General features: G+C 39.8%; 1 protein-coding gene across 2 annotated transcripts in view; it reads right to left on the reverse strand.

The window, feature by feature from the left end:
* Positions 1-14,219, reverse strand: part of LOC134348129 (histone-binding protein RBBP7) — a 28,242-nt gene extending 14,023 nt beyond the window's left edge. Inside the window, exons 1-8 of one of the 2 annotated variants that reach the window (XM_063051046.1) lie at positions 14,063-14,219; positions 12,390-12,534; positions 11,914-12,059; positions 10,698-10,871; positions 8,147-8,262; positions 5,616-5,776; positions 2,189-2,315; positions 1,949-2,026 (exon numbers count right to left, since the gene is read on the reverse strand). In XM_063051046.1, coding sequence (XP_062907116.1) covers positions 1,949-2,026; positions 2,189-2,315; positions 5,616-5,776; positions 8,147-8,262; positions 10,698-10,871; positions 11,914-12,059; positions 12,390-12,534; positions 14,063-14,087 — 972 coding nt within the window. In that variant the 5' untranslated portion in view covers positions 14,088-14,219. The remainder of the gene's footprint in view (positions 1-1,948; positions 2,027-2,188; positions 2,316-5,615; positions 5,777-8,146; positions 8,263-10,697; positions 10,872-11,913; positions 12,060-12,389; positions 12,535-14,062) is intronic. The other variant, XM_063051047.1, reaches the window with a different exon arrangement.

Raw genomic sequence — 14,219 nt, forward strand, 5'->3', positions numbered from 1 at the left:
TATTCTGCAATTTAGTTTTCGTTGCATTCATTGCAGAGATATGTTGGAAATGGAAACGTTTTCAGTGCTTTCGTGGCTATCTTGGGATTTTTAGCCTTGACTTTGATCCAGAATGCCGGCAGAGATGTTATGTCAAACATACTTTCCAGCCCGTCGTCATTTGCAAGCTCGAGGAGTTGATCTCCTTCGCGTGCTGAAATGGATGACGCGTGGGTAACGACTTCGCATGCGTAATGGCTCAACAGTGGCCGTGACAGGGAATGAGGAAAGGTGCAGCTGACTCATATCACCAAATCATATCGCCTCCTCACGGCACGGTAGCACATGCTTTGCGCATGCTGTCCGCGGCCCGGTGGTTGGGGACCACTGGCTTAACACACAGCTGAGGCATCAACAAGTGCAACTAAATTGCAAACTGTTCATATTTATAAATTGAAAGGAAGAGGACTTAATCTTTAAGGTGATGGATAAATTAATTTGCTGTACAAAATTCCAAATGCTTAACAGTCTTAAAGATGACTGATGAATAAATCCCTTAATCTATAAGTACAGAATAATTCTCAAAAGTCACCTTCGCATTTTTATTCCAATAGGATCCTTATATTTTCTATCATTTTATGGACAAAAGAACACATATAATGGCATGCAAAAGTTTGGGCACCCCTGGTCAAAATTTCTGTTACTGTGAATAGTTAAGTGAGTAAAAGATGAACAGATTTCCAGAAGGCATAAAGTCAAAAATGACACATTTCTTTAATATTTTAAACAAGAAAACTTTATTTCCACCTTTTACAGTTTCAAAATAATAAAAAAAGGAAAAGGGCCCAAAGCAAAAGTTTGGGCACCCTGCACGGCAGTACTTAGTAACACCCCCTTTGGCAAGATTCACAGCTTGTAAACGCTTTTAGTAGCCAGCTAAGAGTCTTTCAATTCTTCTTTGCAGGATTTTCACCCTTTCTTCCTTGCAAAAGGCTTCTAGTTCTGTGAGATTGCGGCCAAGAAGTTCTACTTTAACTTCATCAGTCCACAGGACTTGTTTCCAAAATGCATCAGGCTTGTTTAGATGTTCCTTTGAACCTTTTGAATACAACTTTTTGGCTGCAATGAGCAAAGGTATGTTTGGAGAAAAAAGGGTGCAGAATTTCATGAAAAGAATCCCCCTCCAACTGTTAAGCACAGGGCTGGATCGATCAGGCTTTGGGCTTGTGTTGCAGCCAGTGGCACAGGGAACATTTACTGGTAGAGGGAGGAATGAATTCAATTAAATACCAACAAATTCTGGAAGCAAACATCACACCATCTGTAAAAAAGCCAAAGATGTAAAGAGGATGGCTTCTACAACAGGATAATGAACCTAAACACACCTCAAAATCCACAATGGACTACCTCAAGAGGCGCAAGCTGAAGGTTTTGCCACGGCCCTCAGTCCCTTGACCTAAACATCATTGAGAATCTGTGGATAGTCCTCAGAATAGCAGTGCATGCAAGACGGCCCAAGAATCTCATAGAACTAGAAGGCTTTTGCAAGGAAGAATGGGCAAAAATCCCCCAAACAACTGATAAGACTCTTCGCTGGCTACAAAAAGTGTTTACAAGCTGTGATACTTGCCAAAAGGGGTGTTACTAAGTACGGCCGTGCAGGGTGCCCAAACTTTTGCTGCGGGCCCTTTTCCTTTTTTGTTATTTTGAAACCATAAAAGATGGAAATAGCTTTCTTGCTTAAAATATTAAAGAAATGTGTCATCTTTAACTTTACGCCTTTTGGAAATTAGATCATCTTTTACTTGCTTAGCTATTCACAGTAACAGAAATTTTGACCGGGGTGCCGAAACTTTTGTATGCCACTGTAGATTAAACTCTGCAAACAAAATCTGTGCTTTATGTAGCCCAATTTGATCAAGAAACAAGTACTGTAGTTTCCAACTTATAAAAATCTAAAGCTCCTCACCTGGAAGATCTCATCCTTGTGTGATTCAAAGGAATGAAGTTTTAATTTAAGATTTCGTAGATCCCATAATGCCACCGTCTAGGTACAAAATACAAGTCAAAATCATATCTTGGAAAAATTGATGCATGGTCATAATACTGATAATATTGCATTTGTTCAAAAGAATCTTAACTTACAGAAGCACTTGAGAAAAAGTACAGAAAAATGCAACATAAACTAGACAGAAACAAAAATTTTGACCTTGTCAGCGGAGCCAGTTGCCAGGATAAATTCACTATATGGGTTGAAAGACAAGCAGTTGACTTCAGCTGTATGCGCATCCACAGAGTGGCTTGGCTTTGAAGTATTATTTGACCTCGTATCCCAGCTGGAAAACAAAACTTAAGTTTTAGTGAGAAATAAAATGAAAATCAACATTTTTGTACTGTGTTACAAAATAACACAAAGTAATTTTTCTTCACCAAACTGAGATTCTTGCAATAGTATACACAGGGCAAGTTTATATCTTTGTAGGTAATGTGCTGACCAAGGGTATTTGAAGTTTAGCCCAATTGAGCATTTACGATCTTTAGTTTTATACACTTTTTTGAGGCTAAGGATGAGTAGATGCAAGTCATTAGACTCAAATCCTATTTGAGTTAGCTGTTTGAACAAATTCATAAGATTCTTCTATGACTGGCTAAGAGAAAAAACATCAAAAATTCTTATTCCTATGTGACGACTTATATTGAAAAGCTAACACACTACAAAGGGGTTGAGACACCATGATTTAGTCACTTGCTAGCACTCACATATAAAAAGCAGTCAAGCAAAATGCTAGCCTACACTATACCCTCTAAAAGGGACAGAGCACTCAGAAAAACTTTGCGCAGCGGAAAGTCTATCAACCCAACAAATTCCTGTGATAGAAGCCCACAAACTTCATGAAGCATTATTGAAAAAAAAAACAAAATAATGAAGACTGGTTTCTATAAAATTCTCATTATCGCATTAGAACATGCATTGCATAGTACTGTAGAAAACCAGAAAGATCACCGGCAAATATTAATGTATTTGGGATAATACCATCCACAAGTCCATAAGACAATAAAACATAGGAGCAGAATTAAGCCATTCAGCCCATCAAGTCTTCTCTGCCATTCCATCATGGTTGATTTCCTATCCCTCTCAACCCCATTCTCCTGTCTCTCCCTGCAACCTTTGTCACCCATGTTAAACAACAACCTATCAAATTCTGATTTAAATATAAGAAACATCCTCTCCATATCCACTCTATATAGGCCTTCCAATATTACGTGACTCCCTTGTCCATTTGTTCCTCCCATCCCTTCCCACCGATCTCCCTCCCGGCACTTATCTTTATAAGCGGAACAAGTGCTACACGTGCCTTTACACTTCCTCCCTCACCATCATTCAGGGCCCCAGACTGTCCTTCCAGGTGAGGCGACACTTCACCTGTGAGTCGGCTGGGGTGATATACTGCGTCCGGTGGTCCCGGTTCTATATATTGGCGAGACCCGACGCAGACTGGGAGACCGCTTTGCTGAACACCTACGCTCTGTCCGCCAGAGAAAGCAGGATCTCCCACGTCCCATTCCCACTCTGATATGTCTATCCACGGCCTCCTCTACTGTCAAGATGAAGCCACACTCAGGTTGGAGGAACAACACCTTATATTCCGTCTGGGTAGCCTCCAACCTGATGGCATGAACATTGACTTTTCTAATTCCTGTTAATGCCCCTCCTCCCGTTCTTACCCCATCCCTTATTTATTATTTTTTTCCTCTCTGTCCCTCTCACAATAACTCCTTGCCTGCTCTCCATCTTCCTCTGGTGCTCTCCTCCCCCTTTCTTTCTCCCAAGGCCTTCCATCCCATGATCCTCTCCTCTCTCCAGCCTTGTATCCCTTTTGCCAATCAACTTATCAGCTCTCAGCTCTATCCCTCCCCCTCCTGTCTTCTCCTATCATTTTGGATCTCTCCCTCCCCCTTTCAAATCTCTTACTATCTCTTCTTTCAGTTAGTCCTGACGAAGGGTCTCGGCCCAAAACATCAACTGTGCTTCTTCCTATGGATGCTGTTTGGCATGCTGTGTTCCACCAGCATTTTGTGTGTGTTGCTTGAATTTCCAGCATCTGAAGATTTCCTCATGTTTGCGCTTCCAATATTCAATAGGTTTCAGTGAGATCACCTTCGTTCTTCTAAACTCCAGTGTACAGGCCCAATGCCATCAAATGCTATGCACATGTTAACCCTTACATTCCCAGAATCATTCTTGTGTACGTCCTTTGGACCCTCTTCATTGCCAACAAATCTTTTCCTAAATAGGATCCCAAAACTGCTCACAATACTCCAGTGTGGTCTAACCAGTACCTCAAAGCCACAGCATTACACCCTTGCTTTTATATTCTAATCCTCTCCAAACGAAGGCTAACATTGCATTTGCCTTTTGTACCACCCCTCAACCTGCAAGTTAACCTTCAGGGAATCCTGCACAAGGACTCCCAAATCCTTTGCACTTCTGATTTCTCAATTCTCTCATTTAGAAAATAGTCTACACCTTTATTCCTTCTGCCTAAATGCATGACTAAATTCTTCCCTACACTACATACCATCTGCCAATTCTTTATCCATTCTCCTAATCTGTATACAAGTGCTCCTGCAGACTGTACTTCTTCAACACTACCTGCCCCTCCACCTAGCTTCCTATCATCTGCAAACAGCTGTGTGCATGTGAGTACGTGTGTGTACACACACACACACACAATTTTGATTAATTGGGACAAATCAGGACCAATACATTTTGGCCCAATTAAGCTGCGGCCCCAATTAATCAAAGTTTCATGGAAATAGTTAAAAAGGTATTATAAAGATATTTTTAAATGGAATACAGAACAAATTAAAACACTGATACTATTACAATACTATAAAACTGTATTAGTTACTAATAGTTATCGACAGAGGAATTGATCCAGTGTACGTGGCTGTATTCATTTGATTGACTAAATAAACAAAATCAGCGCAGACACCTGGTGCAGATAATGGACTGCCTTCATACAATGCTTTGGATGACTATTCTTCAAACGTCCATTTTCATTGAAATGTTCAAGACACTTTCAAATTCTCCATAGTTCATAACTTTATACAGTGAAATCAATTCATTTTCACTCCCGGCCGCTTCTGCCACCTCCAAGCCTGAATACTTGAAACCATCAGTGACATAATCTTTGCTTTTTGAACACAAACAGACACAACTGACACTATATAAAAATATGATTGCTCTAAGCACAGTGTATTGTCAAACTGCTACACAAGTGCATGCAACCAATGTTAGTTAGAAACTGCTCGGCAACAATTTCATGCTCCAATTAAGTGCCGTTGTGTGCCAAATAAATAAAGGGAATCCAGATTATTTTCTTGATTTTCTTGTCTTCAATAGTTATTACATATTGGTGGTTACCCTGATTAACAGTTAGCCCAATCAACTGGCAGGAGGTGTGATGGTAGTTGCGAGTGTATGCATGCATTTATTTTAGAAAAAAATATTGGGATTATAGCCCTTAATATTAGCTAATACCTCCGATACAGGAAGTAACATTAATCTTTCCTATTGCTTCAATGGTTATACTATAACTTTAGTTAAAAATTAGCATTTATGCTGTACTCACATCATGAGTTTCTGGTCATCAGCCACTGATCCAAACAAGGATTCATGCAGTAAATGCCAGGATACATCTTCTACAACTGCAGTGTGACCTGTAAATATCGTTTTCGCATCAACTATCTTTCCTTCTTTTGGACCTGCGCTAATGTCCCAAAGACAGATTGTCTGTGGAAAAATAGACAAGTTAAATTATTACTAACACCATTTTGAAAAAACCGATTCTCAATCTGAAACCCTAATGTCATTATAATTTTTAGTTGTTTTAAAGATTAACGTATAGTATAATAACCATGTTAAAAACAGCGATAATCAAAGTTTTCTATTCTCTTTTTTGACTGCAGTTTACAACTAATCATGTTTAAATATTAAAAAACATAGAAAACCTACAGCACAATACAGGCCCTTCAGCCCACAAAGCTGTGCCAAATATGTTTTTACCTTAGAACCACCTAGCTTACCCACGGCTCTCTATTTTTTTTTAAGCTCCATGTATCTATCCAGGAGTCTCTTAAAAGACCGTATCGCTTCCACCTCCACCCCCGCCGCCAGCAGCCCATTCCACGCACTCACCACTCCCTGCGTAAAAAGCTTACCTGACATCTCCTCTGTATCTACTTCCAAGTACCTTAAAACTATGCCCTGGGAAAAAGTCTCTGACTATCCACACGATGAATGCCTCTCATTATCTTGTACACCTCTATCAGGTCACCCCTCATCCTCTGTCACTCCAAGGAGAAAAGGCAGAGTTCACTCAACCTATTCTCATAAGGCATGCTCCCCAATCCAGGCAACATCCTTGTAAATCTCCTCTGCACCCTTTCTATGGTTCCCACATCCTTCCTGTAGTGAGGCGACCAGAATTGAGCACATTACTCCAAGTGGGGTCTGACCAGGGTCCTATATAGCTGCAATATTACCTCTCAGCTCTTAAACTCAATCCCACAGTTGATGAAGGCCAATGCACTGTATGCCTTCTTAACCACTGAGTCAACCTGTGCAGCAGATTTGAGCGTCCTATGGACTCGGACCCCCAAGATCCCTCTGATTCTCCACACTGCCAAGAGTCTTACCATTAATGCTATATTCTGCCATCATATTTGACCTACTAATATGAACCACCTCACACTTATCTGGGTTGAACTCTTGTCTCAGCCCAGTTTTGCAACCTATCAATATCCCGCTGTAAACTCTGACAGCCCTCCGCACTATCCGTAACACCCCAAACCTTTGTATCATCAGCAAATTTACTAACCTATCCCTCCACTTCCTCATGCAGGTCATTTATAAAAATCACGAAGAGTAGGAGTCCCAGAACAGATACCTGAGGCACTCCACTAGTCACCATTCTCCATGCAGAATATGACCTGTCTACAACCACTCTTTGCCTTCTGTGGGCAAGCCAGTTCTGGATCCACAAAGTAATGCCCCCTTGGATCCCATGCCTCCTTACTTTCTCAATAAGCCCCGCATGGGGTAACTTGTCAAATACCTTGCTGAAATCCATATACACTACATCTATGGCTCTGCCTTCATTAATGTGCTTAGTCACATCCTCAAAAAAATTCAGTCAGACTCGTAAGGCACAATCTGCCTTTGACAAAGCCATGCTGACTATTCCTAATCATATTATGCCTCTCCAAATGTTCATAAATCCTGCCTCTCAGGATCTTCATCAACTTACCAACCACTGAAGTAAGACTCACCGGTCTATAATTTCCTGGGCTATCTCTATTCCCTTTCTTGAATAAAGGAACAACATCCACAATCCTCCAATCCTCTGGAACCTCTCCCATCCTCATTGATGATGCAAAGATCATCGTCAGAGGCTCAGCAATCTCCTCCCTCACCTTCCACAGTAGCCTGGGGTAGATCCCGTCCCGTCCCAGTGACTTCTCCAATTTGATACTTTCCAAAAGGTCCAGCACATCCTCTTAATATCCACATGCTTTTCAGTCCGCTGCAAGTCATTCCTACAATCGCCAAGATCCTTTTCCATAGCGAATACTGAAGCAAAGTATTCATTAAGTACCTCTATCTCCTCCAGTTCCATACTTTTCCACTGTCACACTTGATTGGTCCTATTTCCTCACGTCTTATCCTCTTGTAGAATGCCTTGGGGTTTTCCTTAATCCTGTCTGCCAAGGCCTTCTCATGGCCCCTTATAGCTATAATTTCATCCTTCCTGCTAGCCTTATATTGTGCAAAATGTTTGGACTACAGTTGCTCCGTGCTATATTCCACCGTGATACAACACTTGGCGGCACGGGAGGTCGTTCCTGCCTGTGGCCAGCGATCGTGCAGCTCCTCCCGTGGAGGATCAGACACCCTGAGCCAAATAGACTGGCCCTGGACTTATTTTCCATCTGGTATAGTTTGCATTTTTGTTGTTTAATTGTTGGGGGGTTTTTGTATTGCTATATTTACGCTCTATTCTTGGTTGGTGCGGCTGTAACAAAACCAAATTTCCCTCGGGATTAATAAAGTACATCTATCTCTCACTCAGTTGATCAAGCAATGAAGCATCATGGTACCTACATGATCATCTGAAGCACTAAGAAGATGTCCACTTAAATTTGGGTTCCAGGAGAGGCCATATCCTTCTTTTTGGTGACCACGTAGCCGCAGGTCAGGATTACACTCACCACTTGGATCTAGCAAAACAAAACAAACCAAAGCAGAAGTCAGCTTTTTATAATAATCCATCATTAAACTCATGCTTTGCTTTCCTTCTGAATATATTGTACACACCACCACAGAAACAAATAGATTTTGGATTATAGCAGCAGAAGTATGAGAGAATCTAACAAGGCTTATTTACAACACCTGTCTCCGTAGCAATCTGGGGATTTTGAAAGGCCTTTTCTTTGAGAAAAAGATTTCTAGAGTTCAGCTGCCTTTGATAACTATTAATGAAAATACGCAGCTGTGTCTTTTGACACCAAAAACAGGTTGCTTCCAAGCATGCACATTTTTGAAAAGACAAAACAGTATCTGATGGAAGTTTTTTCAAATTTTAAAATCTAATTCAGGGAAAGCAAAGTAACACACACAAAATGCTAGAGGAACTCAGCAGGCCAGGTAGCATCTATGGAAAAATGTACAGTCGATGTTTCGGGCTGAAACCCTTTGGCAGGAACATCAACTGTACTTTTTTTCCTCCAGCATTTTGTGTGTTGCTCGAATTTCCAGCATCTGCAGACTTCCTCTTGCTTGTGATTAACTTGAACAAACAAGTTTTTGGGCAGTTAACTGTTGCTTATAAATTGCACCATGGTCACTTGAGAGAAAAGCATTCAACCCAGATTTAGAGCAGATTCTTAAGCATTATTGATGCCGAGTAGAAATAACCATATGACAACAGTGCACTTTTAATGACTGCAATGTTGTAGTAACACATTCATTTTAAAAGTTTGGCAATGTAGAAACTTTTCTAGTTTGAAGTGCTGCTTGTATCTATTCCGGACAGTCAAAAAAATAAATATCATGAAGTCCATTTCTACATGTTTCATTTGTTTTAGGAGAGAACAATGACCTCATTAACTCAAAGAATCATGGAATGGCTATAGCAGAGGAAGCCAATCAGCCTCGACCACAGTATCTCTCTACTGGAGCATCTTACACATTACAGCCCAGTTCTCCTCCAAAATGTTCCTTACGATATCTAGTTCCACTTGATGGTCACAATGGAATTTGCCTCCCACATTTTTAATCATAATCGATGTTAAGAGATTTTTTTTCATGTCACTCGAAATAATATTCTCTTTTATATCTGTGGCCTCTAGCACTGGACAGAGTTCAGAAAAGTACTAGACTCATTCCAGGTCTGCAGGGTATGCTTAGCCTAAGTAGACATAGAATAAAAGGTAACATGATTAAAGTGTTCAAAATCATTAAGGGTATAAGTAAGATGAAGACTAGTTAAAGGGAGATTTCAGACTAACACCAGAAAGCATTTCTTTACCCTGCGAGTTGTGGACACACGGAACAAACTAGCTGGTTGTTTAGAGAGTGTACCTGAGTGACTTTCAAATCTAACCTTGATAGTTATTTCAAACACACTATGTGAATAGGAAATATGTAAGCTTTGTTGGGCTGAATGGCCTGTTCTTTCAAAAACTTTCTGATGTTCCATTTACAGGAACAGCAGTCTCATGATTACACTGTCCAGACCACCTATTGTATACATTTCTTTGAAACCTTACCTCTAAAAGAAAATCCCAGATTTTCTAATATGATGACACATCTATATTAAATTCAGCCAACTTGTTCAAAGATTAACCTATTGTGTTTCACAATTACAGTGGACTACATTTAAATGGGCTATTGGTTAATTAGGGCAGCAGCTTATTTGGGACAACCCTGAAAGAATGAAGAAAATAGCCAGGATTCTCTTCGTTTAGGACACCTCTGTAGAATTGAGACAGGAAACTTGCTAATGCTATATAGCGTCAGTGATGTCTACTCGTGTGACCGTTAAACACTACACAGTACTTACAGCAGACCATTTTTAAATAGTAGCAGTTGGGTGTGTATTCAAAAAGCAGTGATTCTTGACACTGATAGTTGGTGAGAAATAAGCTCAGACAATTCAGAACTGCTTTGCTCACTATGGTTTCAAGCACTTAGGCCTGGAGATGCCAGAAAGTGCTGGGAATGAAAATGAAACAATTTCACTACTTCAACAAACTAGAAATTAAGAATTTCAAGGCTGCAACAATTTGCTTGAATGTTACAATTAAAATGTAGATTTGGAGAATGCAAATGTGCAAAGCATTGCAAGATGGCAGTCTTTTATCTGCACTGATTTGTTCATTTATAGTCAATCAAAAGAACATGGCAGCGCTTATTTGGGCCAAAATGTACTAGATCCAGTGTATTCCAATTAACCAGAATCCACTGTATTTCCTCTTTCAATATAATGTTGGAAGCTTCTCTGCTGAAGGAAAATGCAGAAGGTTTTTATTTAGTCCCTTATACCTGCATTGAGTATTCATTTGCAAATTCTCATTTTTGTCCTTAAGATCCTCCATGTATAATCCTTTCAGTACACACCTAGAGACTGAACTAAGTGACTAATATTCCTTACCTGGTTTAGACGGATGTTTGGTGTAATCAAAGACAAGAACATCAGAGGTTGGAGTTTTGGTGGCAATAATGCATGGATTTTGTGGCATATAACGTGCTCTATTCACTTCACCTTCATGATTGATCTTAATTTCTATTTCTATTTTTCCACTTACAGACCCAAATCCACCAAATTCTGAAAAATTGAAAATGACATGTTATGAGAGTTTATATTTACTGACAAAAGTACACCAGCAAATTATGACGTAAGGGAGCTATCACCTGTTGGGAAAATTGTTCACAATTGTTTGTTGAAAATTCTTAATCAGATGTTTCTGGAGAAGGAAACAAGTTGGAAAGCATTCCCATCAAACATTTCTAATTTAACGACAGCTCTCCCTAATACAACATTGTAAATTTACAATACTGAGGCGAAGGCAAGGTTTGGCACCACTTACAGTTCATACTTTTCCTAGCACCACAGTAAACTAGGTATTGGTCCTTTAGACAATGGATTAAATGCATACGAGAATGTCTGTAGCAGCAAAATTCATGCTTGAAATAAAACTGGCTAATTTTAAAACAATTCCACTGCTAACAGAAACTCAGTTTATAACATCATGCTTTGTACAATAAATTTACGAACTTGTATCTTTATAAAACTTGCAAAATGAAAAAGCAAACTGAACACCTTCTTCCCCCACCCCCCCCAACTTGTGGCAGAGTGCATAAAGATCTTTTGTATGTATTCCAGAAGTAGTTAACATGAAACATAATTAGTGAATATATGCTACACCCCAATAAAAGCATTCAGATATGGCGAGAAAATTTGAATTATCAAATTACTTCAGTCCAAACTTCAACTTGATCTGGGTGGTTTGTAGAAATTTTCTAAATTTTTTTGCATTAAACTGCTTACCCAGAGTGACATTCGCAATTTCATGACATGATCAAGTGAGTTTAGCAGTAGCATGACTATGGTGTGAGAAATTCAGAGGAATAACTCTCAACAATATAGCCTACGAAAAGGGATGAACACAAAATGACTTTGAATAAAATTGTTTGAGAATTATGCTTCAGTCAAAATGTCTAGACTGCACACTGGATTGTTAGAGGACATTACTACAGATGCAAATGTATTGAGATGAAATCAATGTCTAGTAGCTTTACCTCAAGACTCAGACATGGAATACAGAATGAAACAAATACCACAGAAACAATAACACAACAGAACATACCTCCCTTCTCACTATCATAGTGAGAAGCATCAAACTGAGCGTCATCATTGGGGATCTGGACACTTGCAATAACTAAATGGTTCTGTTCATCAGATGTATGTGTCCCTAACACCAAACGGTGAATACTGTAATCTTTTCCTTCAGGCCTGCACAAGACAATTTTTTAAATAAAGATTGAAATGGCAATCAACATAAAATCTACAAATTACATGGAGAAATATATTAATTGCAATGCATTTTTAAAAGTGGACTGATTCACCTTATGTTAAGTTCTGCCATGGCAACTCAAATCCCCACCACAAATCTCCAACTTTTAGAATGCAAGCTAATGCAATGCAATTTGAATTACAATTTTGGAATAGTGATATTCTCTACAAATCAAAGTTTAGACTTGCAATACTATTAAGAATCAAAAAAGTAACATTTTACATAGTAAAAAATATAAAAAATAAAATCTTTAACAAAAATTAATTTACCTGGTAACATCAGGTAGCCACTGTACAGTAAGACTTGGCCATTCTAATGCATGAGTCATAACTAGGTCATACAAAAATGGAGTATTCTTCTTCCATATTTTATATTCTTCATTGATCACACGCTCCTCCACTGCATCGTCATAAACTGAAAGAACCATTTATTATTTTCAGTCCATCAAGTTTTCCCCTCAAAATAAAAATCACCACAAAGATACAGGGGTAGAAAAGGTTTTAGATGGTTCATGTTACATTTAACGAAGACAATTTTATGGCTCAAATAGACATGTAACTATAAATAAAAGATTTAATAAGAAAGTTGATTTTTATGGGTTACATTTTATAGTGTTCAAAGTCTTGATGAATTTCTTCTGAAACTTTCCTTCTTCCCCCTCCCCTTTTCAAAACAAATCTTACAGCATCATATGGACTTTGACAACAGCTAACTTCTCAATCATTCCTATCTCTAAAATGTAATGCTTGTCTGACATTATGTAGTGATGAGCAGATTTTGCTCAACTGGCATTAATAGTGGATGAGAAAAATAAAAATTCCTCTTACAAAATACTGGGAATAAAGAGGCAATTCCCTCTGTACTGCAAGCCTTTTATGACAACTGCCTGAGAATAAATCTTTATGAAGCTGAGACAAATTACTGGTCACTTCCCTTTTTTCTTTAGTGGTATGAACCATAAGTTTATTTCAGTAATGTTCCTGACAAACATCTTCAGTCAAGGTACTACATTAAAGACTATAAAACACATCACTGTTAAATAGTTTCCTAAACAGGTTCAGTGCCAGAAATTAAAATGCAGACAAAACATCCAGAATCTGTATATTCAAAATCACATACTTCTAATACCGTCAGATTCACCTCATAATATCCAGCATAGTGAGACTCTTCCTCTTATTGTTAAATATTCAGTGGCCCAGATCCACAAACATACAAACCATGATGACAAGTCCTAAAGTGTTAAGAAACTTATTTTACATAATATTTGGCATGCTTCCCGCATTACAAATGACAATATCTCTGATTTCCTTCACCCAAATTCAAGAAGAGCTCTTTATACATGGGACCACCTCGGTCCTAGCCACTGCGGACCTGCAGGTTATGTTACACGAAAGGCTCCCACACACGGATTACAACTGGGTCTATCAACTACTTAATAAAGCATGCAAAACAGTTAAAGCGAGAAAATTGCATTTTTGTTGCTCAGCGTTTGGTTGAAATTCACGAACACACACAACCAAGTGAAACCTACTGAACAAATTTAGTTCATGTTGATGTTCCACAGTGGTCTCTTGCCTACTTGACCCACGGCAGACCCTCAGCTCTATTCCCTTTACTCCCTATCCCTTGTCAGCTTTATGCCAAACGCAGTTGAGGCATGACCACTTAAACCACAGGCTCGACGAACTCCTCAGGCCACCGAATTGCACGGCCTTCCGCACCCGGGGACAACTGCGCCGCTGGTGCGTTAAGTAGGACACCAGCCACCCCTTCCTAACCTGCTTTTCCCGCGCAACCCAAACCCGGACGTGTTGTGGTTGTGGGCGCCGGCTGCCGAGTTAGGCCTCCTCTTCCCCCGCCTTTTGCCCCGGAATTTAGCGCCGTTGGGCCCAACAGCCCTCATGCGACGCTGCTTGCGGGGCACCCCCGAGGCAAAACTCACCCTCTTTATCCGCCATTCTCACCATGCGGAACGGAGGCTGCTGCCGCTCGCCCTTTCTTTCCAATTTGTTTTCAAAAATCCGAGGAAACAATCAAGCCCGCTCGCGCGCAACCGAACCACTGACCCCGTGCCACAGGCTCTGCCCTCTGCGCATGCG

Source organism: Mobula hypostoma, chromosome 6 (assembly GCF_963921235.1).
Source record: "Mobula hypostoma chromosome 6, sMobHyp1.1, whole genome shotgun sequence".
NCBI classification, from domain to species: domain Eukaryota; kingdom Metazoa; phylum Chordata; class Chondrichthyes; order Myliobatiformes; family Myliobatidae; genus Mobula; species Mobula hypostoma.